Source organism: Rhinopithecus bieti, unplaced genomic scaffold (assembly GCF_001698545.2).
Source record: "Rhinopithecus bieti isolate Rb0 unplaced genomic scaffold, ASM169854v2 scaffold_13742, whole genome shotgun sequence".
In the NCBI taxonomy this organism is placed as follows: domain Eukaryota; kingdom Metazoa; phylum Chordata; class Mammalia; order Primates; family Cercopithecidae; genus Rhinopithecus; species Rhinopithecus bieti.
In genome coordinates this window covers 814,929-825,772 of record NW_016807807.1, presented here as the reverse complement: position 1 = coordinate 825,772, position 10,844 = coordinate 814,929, and the positions used below count along the sequence as shown (strand labels likewise).

Below are 10,844 nucleotides of genomic sequence, written 5' to 3'. Positions count from 1 at the left end.
AAAAAAAAAAGAGCAAAAAGCACAACACTCTAAGAAAAACAGGGTAAATCTTCATGTCCCAGGATTTAGCAATGTATTCTTAGATATGACACCAAAAGCACAAGAAATAGACAAACAAAAAAACAGATAAAATGGATTTAATTAAAATTATTCTGTAGCCTGGCATGGTGGCTCACGCCTGTAATCCCAGCACTTTGGGAGGCCAAGGTGGGTGGATCACCTGAGGTTGGGAGTTCAAGACCAACCTAACCAACATGGAGAAACCCTGTCTCTACTAAAAACACAAAATTAGCCAGCCATGGTGGCGCATGCCTGTAATCGCAGCTGCTCAGGAGGCTGAAGCAGGAGAATCGCTTGAACCTGGAAGGCAGAGGTTGTGATGAGCCAGGATGGTGCCACTGAACTCCAGCCTGGGCAACAAGAGTGAAATTCTTTCTCAAAAAAAAAAAAAAAAAAAAATCATTCTGCAAAACCTACAGAATGGGAGAAAATATTTGGAAACCACATATGTGACAAGGGTTTAATATCCAGAATATATTAAGAATTTTTACAATTCAACAAAAAAGACAACCCAATTAAAAAACCCAAGTCATAAAAGTAGAATACACTAAAAAAAAATTAAAAATAAATAAAATAAAAGCCCAAATCAAAGGACTTGAATAGGCCAGGCTGGTGGCTCATGCCTGTAATCCCAGCACTTTGGGAGGCTGTGGGAGACTAGCCTGGGCAACATGGCAAAACCCAGCCTCTCCCAAAAAAAAAAAAAGAAAATTACCCAGGCGTGGTGGCACATGCCTATACTACGCGAGAGGCTGAGGTGAGAGGGTTGCTTGAACCCAAGAGGTCAAGGCTGTAACCCTAGCCTGGGCGACAGAGCAAGACCCTGTCTGATTTTTTTTTTTAAAAAAAGGACTTGAATAAACATTTCTATAAGGACATATACAAATGGCCAATAAACCATGAGAACATTCTCAACATCATGAGTTATTAGAATATGCAAATCAAAACCACAATGACATATCACTTCACAGCTATCCCAGCCGATGCAATCAAAAAGAATAGAAACTAAGTGTTGACAAAGATGTGGAGAAATTGGAACTCTCATACATTGCTGGTGGGAATGTAAAATACTGCAGCCACTATGGAAAACAGTTTAGGGGTTCCTCAAAAAGCTAAACATAAAATGTTTCCATATGATCCAGCAATTCTACTCCTAGGTATATAACCAAGGAAACTGAGAGCAGGCACTCAAGATACTGTTCGCCAGTGTTGACTGCATTATTTGCAAGTCAAAAGAAGGAAACAACCCAGGTATCCAATGACACATGAAGAGGTAAATGAAATGTGGAATGTATACACAATAGACTATTATTCGACTATAAAAAGGAATGAAATTCTGGCACATGCTATAAAACATATGAACCCTGAAAACATGGTAAGTGAAATGAGCCAGACACAAAAGCACAAATACTATATAACCCTATTAATATGAAATATCCAGAATAGGCAAAGTCATGACAAACAAAGTAGACAGAGGTTTCCAGGGACTGCAGAAAAGAGGACCTGTAGAGTTACTACTAAATAGCTACAGGATCTCTGTAATAGAATCTTTTGAAAATAGACAATGGTGATGTCTGAACAACACTGTAAATGTAGTTAATGTCACCAAATTGTACAACTAAAAATGGTTAAAATGGCAAATTGTTATAGTTTTCTACAACTTAAGAAATTAATAATTGTAATACACCAAAAATCAAGTAATTGTACACTTTAAATGGATGAATTGTATGGTATATCAATTATACCTCAATAAAGTTGATTTTTTAAAAACACTATGTCAAAAAGTGACACTCAGAGCTGGGAGTGTAGCTCACATCTGTAATCCCAGAACTTTGGGAGGCCAAAGAGGCAAATCACTTAACCCCAGGAGTTTGAGACCAGCCTGAGCAACATGGCAGATTCTGTGACACTCAGAAAACTATTCCAAGTGATCCTGGTATGACAGTATTTTGACTGTCCATCCTAAACAGAATACATTTTAAAAGTAAAAAACTGTAAGCGGCTGGGCGCGGTGGCTCATGTCTATAATCCCAGCACTCCGGGAGGCCGAGGCGGGCGGATCACGAGGTCTGGAGATCTAGACCATCCTGACCAACACAGTGAAACCCTGTCTCTACTGAAAATACAAAAAAATTAGCCGGGCGTGGTGGCAGGCGCCTGTAACCCCAGCTACTTGGGAGGCTGAGGCAGGAGAACGGCGTGAACCCGGGAGGCGGAGGGTGTAGTGAGCCAAGATGGCTACACTGCACTCCAGTCTGGCAACAGAGCAAGACTCCGTCTCAAAAAAATAAATAAAATAAAAAGAACTATAAGCAATCTTAAACTTCACTTAGTATTCTTAACGAAGACTTGAGAAAACAGGTTAAGAACTGAACTGCAATTAAACACAAATACTTTTTAAAGCAAGGAAGAGAATACATAAGAACTGGGTACACAGTCTCCCCTCCCCGTTAAATGCACAAATTTAAAAGATACAGGAGAAAATATGTGACAAAAATAATACACAATAGTCAGGACAGCACATAAAGAAACAAGAGCTTGTTTCTCCCTCTCTTTCTTTTTTTGACACGGAGTCTCGCTCTGTCGCCAGGCTGGAGAACAATGGCTTGATCTCAGCTCACTGCCACTTCCGCCTCCCTGGTACAAGCTGGGACTACAGGCGCACGCCACCACACCCAGCTGATTTTTGTATTTTTAGTAGAGATGGGGTTTCACCATATTGGCCAAGATGGTCTCGATCTCTCGACCCCGTGATCTGACCTCCTCCGCCTCCCAAAGTGCTAGTATTACAGGCGTGAGCCACCGTGCCCGGCCAGTTCCCCCTTTTCAAAATGAAGAAATAGATTCAAGGTACAAAGCCAAAACATAATAGAAAAATAATTCCATTACCTTCTTTGCTTCCAACTATGTTATTAAAGTAGACAATCTTAAGATAAACAACTTTATAAATTATTCTTCTATATTCTTGTTTAAAGATATACAGCTAGGAAGCAGCAGAGCCCATGTTATGTAAACAGGACAATACTTGATTCAAGCAGTACTTCTTTCCATGACAGCAGGTATCACTATAAGCAAATACCTGAATTCACTTAAGCTGCCAAATATCAAGAACTGATGTAGGGCTGACAACAGGAACAGTCAGACCCTAAGAGATACCAAATCATCTCTATCTTGCACAGTCAAATGGAACCCTCTCCCCCCAAAATCCTCCAAAAAAGCTGCTGTTCTCAGCAAACCCATCTGATCAGATACAAATCTGTGACGTTCCAACAAGGGTGAAGGCAGTGATTATACAGGACAATGCAAAGTCTAGATAGTGAACCATGAGTTCCCCAATCTACTTCCCCTGGAACATAAGGGTAAAGAAATCTCTCAAAAGGCAGAAAAAAAAGAGGAGGGGGCCGGGCGCGGTGGCTCACGCCTTAATCCCAGCACTTTGGGAGGCTGAGGTGGGCAGATCACGAGGTCAGGAGATGGAGACCATGCTGGCTAACACGGTGAAACCCCGTCTCTACTAAAAATACAAAAAAATTAGCCGGGTGCGGTGGCGGGCGCCTGTAGTCCCAGCTACTCGGGAGGCAGAGGCAGGAGAATGGCGGGAACCTGGGAGGTGGAGCTTGCAGTGAGCTGAGATTGCACACTGCACTCCAGCCTGGGCAACAGAGCGAGACTCCGTCTCAAAAAATAAAAAGAAAAAAAAAGAAGAGGAGAATAAGAGAAAAATTAGAGAAACTCCAACTTTCAGGTAAACATCATTAAAAAAAGGTAAGAAATGGTCAAAGAAATAATACAAGAAATGTTACAGAACTGAAAGAAATGAGTTTCCCAATTGAAAGGACACTTCCAGAAAACCTTTAAGTTACCAAGAACAAGAATCTCATCGGACTTCTTTTTTTTTTTGGAGACAGACTCTCGCTTTATGGCCCAGGCTGGGGTGCAGTGGCGGGATCTCCACTCACTGCAAGCTCCGCCCTCCGGGTTCACGCCATTCTCCTGCCTCAGCCTCCCGTGTAGCTGGGACTACAGGCGCCCGCCACCGCACCTGGCTAATTTTTTGTATTTTTGGTAGAGACGGGGTTTCTTTTTTTTTTTTTTTTTTTTTTTGAGACAGAGTCTCGCTCTCTCGCCCAGGCTGGAGTACAGTGGCCGGACCTCAGCTCACTGCAAGCTCTGCCTCCCAGGTTTACGCCATTCTCCCTTGAATCCCTTGAACCCGGGAGGAGGAGGCTGCAGTGAGCCGAGACGACCCCACTGCACTCCAGTCAGGGCAACAGAGCAAGACTCTGTATCAAAAACAAAACAAAACAAAACAAAACAAAAACTTCTCATCCAGTTTTCCTCAAAGCAAGTGAGGCTATGCTACACCAAAACAAAGAAAGTAAATCAAGAGGACATGAGATACAAGAAACAAAGTGTCTAACTCAGAAAAGAGGTGAAGGGAATTCTCAAGCTGATGATAAAGGGAAGTCCCAAGAGCACAGCTGTGTAGTAAAGAGGAAGAAAAACCAGTCCGGGTTGGAGGAGTCTGTTAGTAAGGGTATCCTAGGTAGAAAGACAATCAATCAAGCAATGTTTTAAGATGAAATTGATGGGATTATGTGACCAGTTTGACCACATTTGAGGGTTTAAATTGCTGAGTTTAAGTAAACAAGGAGTAATACAACATAAACAAACCGAAAAATAAAGCAATTATTCAGTCCAGGAAAAACAAAACTGCATAACAAGGGCAATTCAAATGCAAAAATATTTACCTCATGATATTTATATAAATGTGAAATATTCATTTAAACAAAAATTGCAATAACAGTACTGAAAGAATGAGGGGCAAACCAAAGTGTCTGAAGACAGTTTGGGAGAAGCATAGTAGAAAGTCAGTAGAAAATGTCTAAAATGGGCCGGGCGCAGTGGCTCAAGCCTGTAATCCCAGCACTTTGGGAGGCCGAGACGGGCGGATCACGAGGTCAGGAGATCGAGACCATCCTGGCGAACACGGTGAAACCCTGTCTCTACTAGAAATACAAAAAACTTGCCGGGTGAGGTGGCGGGCGCCTGTAGTCCCAGCTGCTCGGGAGGCTGAGGCAGGAGAATGGCGTAAACCCGGAGGGCGGAGCTTGCAGTGAGTGGAGATCCCGCCACTGCACTCCAGCCTGGGCAAAAAAGCGAGACTCCGTCTCAAAAAAAAAAAAAAAAAAAAAAAAAAAAGAAAATGTCTAAAATGGGGCTGGGCGCGGTGGCTCACACCTGTAATTCCAGCCCTTTGGGAGGCTGAGGTGAGCAGATTACGAGGTCAGGAGATCGAGACCATCCTGGCTAACACGGTGACACCCCGTTTCTACTGAAAATACAAAAAAAATTAGCTGGGCATTGTGGCGGGTACCTGTAGTCCCAGCTACTCAGGAGGCTGAGGCAGGAGAACCGTGTGAACCCGGGAGGCAGAGTTTGCAGTGAGCCAAGATCCCGCCACCACACTCCAGCCTGGGCGATAGAGCGAGACTCCGCCCCAAAAAAGAAAAAAAAGAAAATGTCTAAAATGTGAGAAAGGGAATTAAAAATAACAAAAGTATATATGTGTATTACTCAGAAGTATGAAGTATACATGTAAAGGGCAGAAAAAACTAACAGCTATCAAAGGCGCCTGCCTGTAGTCCTAGGTACTCAGGAAACAGAGGTAGGAAGATCATTTATGCCCAAAAATTTGATGCCAGCCTGGGCAACACCTCAAGACCCTATTCTAAAATAATAATAATAATAAAAATAAGAGCTGTCAGGTAGCCTTTGAGAAGTAGGAATCAGCTGCAGAATAAGAAACCAACTTGACAGAACCTAGAAAAACTAAACAGAAGCCATAAGGAAAAGAAAACTAGAGAAAGAATTATATATTTTTTTTCTTTTTTTTTTTTTGAGACAAGAGTCTTGCTCTGTCACACAGGCTGGAGTGCAGTGGCGCAATCTCTGCTCACCGCAACGTCTGCCTCCAGGGTTCAAGCAATTCTCCTGTCTCAGCCTCCCAAGTAGCTGGGACTACAGGCGCCTGCCACCACACCCGGCTAATTTTTGTATTTTTAATAGAGACGGATTTTCACCATATTGGTCAGGCTGGTCTCTCGGCCTCCGAAAGTGCTTGAATTACAGGTGAATAATATTTTTAAGAAGGGCAAAAGCACGTGAGGGAGTAGAAAAATGGCAAAACAAAGAGGAGACTAACAAATGAAAGCACAATGGAAGACTAGAAAGGTAATATACACAGACACATCATCACACTCCAAAACTCAGAGATTCTAGAAAGCATGGTCAGTTCACAGATGGCCAGCCTCTGCCAAACTGGGGGAGAATACTAACCTCTTTATATTCTTCACAGACACTGCCTCTTCTCCCTCCATTCTTTACCTTCTATCCAAAGCACACTGTTTTGTCATTTCACTCAAACCTAACTTTATAGAACAGCTTCACATGTTCCAAGGTTACTCACTAGCTAATCCATATTCCACTGAAATCCCCATTCTAATGTAAATGACTTTCAATTTGGGGAAAAAAAATACTCTTTAAGTGTAAAGAGAGAGATGGTCATAATAACGAATCCTCAAAATTTTGCCACCACTCCACTTTATTTAATGGAAAAGTTATGTAGTTGAAAGAACATTGTAACTTCTGTCTAGACCAGTGGTTTTTAATCTTTTGGAAGCCAAGGTCCCCCCTAAGAATCTCAGAAAGGCTCTAAGCTTGCTTTTTTAAGCTTGTTTAAAAATAATAATAATAATCAGGTTGAGCAGAGTGGCTCACACCTGTAATCTCAGCACTTGGGGCCAAGGCGGGAGGATCACTCAAGCCCAGGAGTTGGAGACCAGCCTGGGTAACACAGTAAGACACTGTCTCTACATTAAAGAAAAAAGTTAGCCGGGCATGGTGGTGCATGCCTGTAGCTGGCATGCCTGTAGTCTCAGCTACCCAGGAGGCTAAGGTGGGAGGATGGATTGAGCCCAGGACGTCAACGCTACAGTGAGCCATGATCCCGCCACAGCACTCCAGCCTGGGAGATAAAAAGAGACCTTGTCTCAAAAATAAAATAATGGCGGTGGCTCACGCCTGGAATCCCAACACTTTGGGAGGGGGAGGCAGGGAAATCACTTGAGCCCAGGAGTTCGAGAACAGCCTGGGTAACATGGTTAAACCCAGTCTCTACCAAAAATACAAAACAAAACAAAACAAAAAAATAAGCGGGTGTGGTGGGTGCAACTGTGGTCCCAACTACTTGGGAGACTGAGGTGGGAGGATCGCTTGAGCTGGGAAGGCGGAAGTTGCAGTTGAGTCGAGATAGCGCCATTGCATCCAGCTGGGTGACAGAGTAAGTGAGACCCCACCTCAAAAAAAAAACATAAAAAGTAAAGTCTTTATTTTCAGGAGTTACTGGAACCCTCAATAAGGTCTAGTTTTAGACTCTATCACCACGTTCATATTTATGACTACGCCAGCAGTTTGAAATTACAATGTACAAGTAGGTATCTATTCCTCCTCTCTGGAGGAATAGGCTGCAACTTACTCCACTGTTCCCAAGAGAAACTAAATCAGACCCCCTGCCAAAATTCTACTGCACTACCTATTTGACCCTGAACAAGTATCTTTAATCTTTACAGGTCTCAATAGCCATAGGGCTGCTGGAAGCACAATATAAGATAACCTACGCTTAGTTATGATAAAAGACACAATCATGGTCATCCGTGAGTTTCCGTTTGTTGTTTTGGTTTGTTTGTTTTAATTTTATTTTGATGGAGTCTCCCTCTGTCCCCCAGGCTGGAGAGCAGTCCGATATCGGCTCATTGGAACCTCCGCCTCCCAGGTTTAAGCGACTCTCCTGCCTCAGCCTCCGGAGTACCTGGGACTACTAGCGTGCGCCACCACGCCCGGCTTTTTTTTTTTTTTTTTTTTTGTAATTTTAGTAGAGACGGGGTTTCAACAGGTTAGCCAGGTTGGTCTCGAACTCCTGACCTCAGGCAATCCGCCCTCCTTGGACTCCCAAAGTGGTGTGATTACAGGCGTGAGCCACCGCGCCCCAGCCAATATTCTTTTAACATCAACAATTAAAACAGTGACTTGTAGCTAACATTGTGTTATGTGTCAAGCACAACCCTAAATGTTTAAAATGGATCCTATCAAATTCTATCAATGTTACAACTCCACCTATGGATGAAAAGTGTAACTGGCCCCAAATACCCAGCTTATAAACGACAGCGCTGATTATTCATGCCAAAGCAAACTGACTCAACATTCTGTGCACATCCACCTTTAATAGCTTCTTCCGTCACTCTTTAGATTCAATTACTAAAGTCTTATTGAATCCAAAATAGATCACATTATTTACCTATAAAGAGGAAAAATACCCTAAGAACATTTGCGGAAAAGGTTAAAAATTCTAAGCCATGCTAACGATTTGTAAAAAATTTATAATTTTTTTTTAAAGCAAAAGCAGCTACCAAAGTGTTCTGGGGGTGGGGGAGGTGAGTATGAGGAGTGGAGCTGGACCCTTACAAAGGGACAGCGACAAACACCTCATACTCAAAACAAGGGGACTTCGCGTGTCATTTGCGCCGTCGGGCCGTTGCAAATGTTCGCGCTGAGATCCCTACGTTGTCACTCGTCAAAGCCGCCAAAGCGCACCCCGGAGCTGCGTCAGTCCCTACTGGGTTTCCCCTGGCCAAGGAGGTACGACCTCCGCCGCAACACGTAAAGTAAATGTCCGGGGGATGGGAAGAATCCCGCCGATATAGCACCCGGGTGCCCAAGCCCCCCGAGAACTAGGCCGCGCGGGTACTACGCGGCGCGCCACCGGCCAGAAAGCCCGGGCCAGGGCTGGCCCACGAGTGAGGACCGTCGGGAACAGGCCGGGAGAAAGAGGAAGCGCCGGCGCCAACGGTCTCCCGCCCACAGCGGTCCCCCCAGGGCTCTCCCTGCGCTTGCGAGCGCCACGCCGCCCACAGGACCACGCTAGCCGGCCGGCGCCTCAACAGTGCGCGCCAGGGAGCAGCGCCCGTCGGGAGCCATGACGCCCGAGCCTCGCGAGGCCGCCGCCCGGCCAGGTCGAGGCCGTCGGTCTCTTCGAGACCCACTCACCTCTCGAGGCGACGGCGCGGAGCCCTGCACCGAGGCGATGTACCGCTCCACGTCGGCCTTACTGCGCCTCATCGCGCCGCCAACCTGGCTCCCGAGGCGCGAGAGACCAGCGCTCAGCCCCGCAGCAGTCGCTACTTCCAAGAGGAAAGCGCCTGCAAACCAGTGACGCAGCGGCGTCGCCGGCGGAGGACCATTCTGACGAACTTGCGTACTGCGTCACACTGTGCGCCACGTTGGCGACGTCGGCGCTAGAGCTGCATACAACTGGGCTCTTGGTAGCTCCCTCGGCTCTGAGCAGTGTCTTGGGAATCCCGGATGATATTTCGGCCGCCAGCGCTCACTGCGTAGGCGTAGATTTCTAGCAGATAACAATTTGCGTGATGGGCTCTTAAGCGTTTTGGTCCCTTGTTCTAAATTATAAGTGCGCCATGCATTGGAAGAAAAAATCTCCCAGGCCAAGTTGGTGAGCGTGTAAATTGGAACAACGTTTCTGGAGATGACTGGTTAAATACGTTGCATCGGACATGTGTGAATACTAAAGTATACATTTTAAAATTCATATCTATTAAAAGAAATGAGTGCCGGGCGTGGTGGCTCACGCCTGTAATCCCAGCACTTTGGGAGACCAAGGCGGCCAGATCATGAGGTCAGGAAATCGAGACCATCCTGGTTCACACAGTGAAACCCCATCTCTACTAAAAATACAAAAAAAAAAACCAAAAAAACAAAAAACAGCGGGGCGTGGTGGCGGGCGCCTGTAGTCCCAGCTACTAGGGAGGCTGAGGCAGGAGAATCGCTTGAACCTGGGAGGCGGAGGTTGCAGTGAGCAGAGATTGCGCCACTGCCTTCCACCTGGGCGACAGAGCGAGACTCCGTATGAATTTAAAAAAAAAAAAAAGAAATTTAGAACTGCATAATGAAAAAAGTAGGCCACAAATATTAACTTTTGGACAATTACAATTTTTTAAACAGTCATCCCTTGGCGGGGGATTGGTTCCAGAACCACCGGCTTATGCCAAACTCCATGCATCCCGCCGGGCGCGGTGGCTCACTCCTGTAATCCCAGCACTTTGGGAGGTTGAGGCAGGCGGATCACCTGAGGTCAGGAGTTCGAGACCAGCCTGGTCAACATGGCGAAAGCCCGTTTTTACTAAAAATACAAAAAAAATTACCTGGGCGTGGAGGTAGGCACCTGTAATTCCAGCTACTCGGCAGGCTGAGGCACGAGAATCGCCTGAAACTGGGAGGCGGAAGTTGCAGTGAGCTGAGATCGCGCCACTGCACTCCAGCCTGGGGTACAGCGCGAGACCCCGAAGACTTCCTCTTAAAATAAAAAAACAATCCGCGCATTTTCAAATCCCGCAGTCAGTGCTGAGAATGGAACTCAGAGGAAAAGTTGGACCTCTCTATATGCCGGCCCCTCGAATACTGTATTTTCTGTCGGCTTATAAGTGGACCCAGGCTGTTCAAACCCATGTTATTCCAGGGTCAACCGTGTATATAGGAATAACCATTCGCCCCACACAGTGGCTCAAGCCCGTAGCCCCAGCACTTTGGGAGGTCGACGCGGGAGGATCCCTCGAGTCCAGGAGTTCCAGGTTACAATGAACTATGATAGCGCCACTGCATTCCATCCTGGGCACCAGAGTGAGACCGTTGTCTCAGAAAAAAAAAAAAAA

At 45.5% G+C, this 10,844-nt stretch overlaps 1 protein-coding gene across 1 annotated transcript in view; it reads right to left on the bottom strand.

The window, feature by feature from the left end:
* Window positions 1–9,347, bottom strand: part of LOC108536784 (E3 SUMO-protein ligase RanBP2-like) — a 75,250-nt gene extending 65,903 nt beyond the window's left edge. The window contains 1 exon segment of the mRNA XM_017883814.1: window positions 9,166–9,347. Coding sequence (XP_017739303.1) covers window positions 9,166–9,237 — 72 coding nt within the window. The 5' untranslated portion in view covers window positions 9,238–9,347.
* Window positions 9,348–10,844: the final 1,497 nt, after the last annotated feature.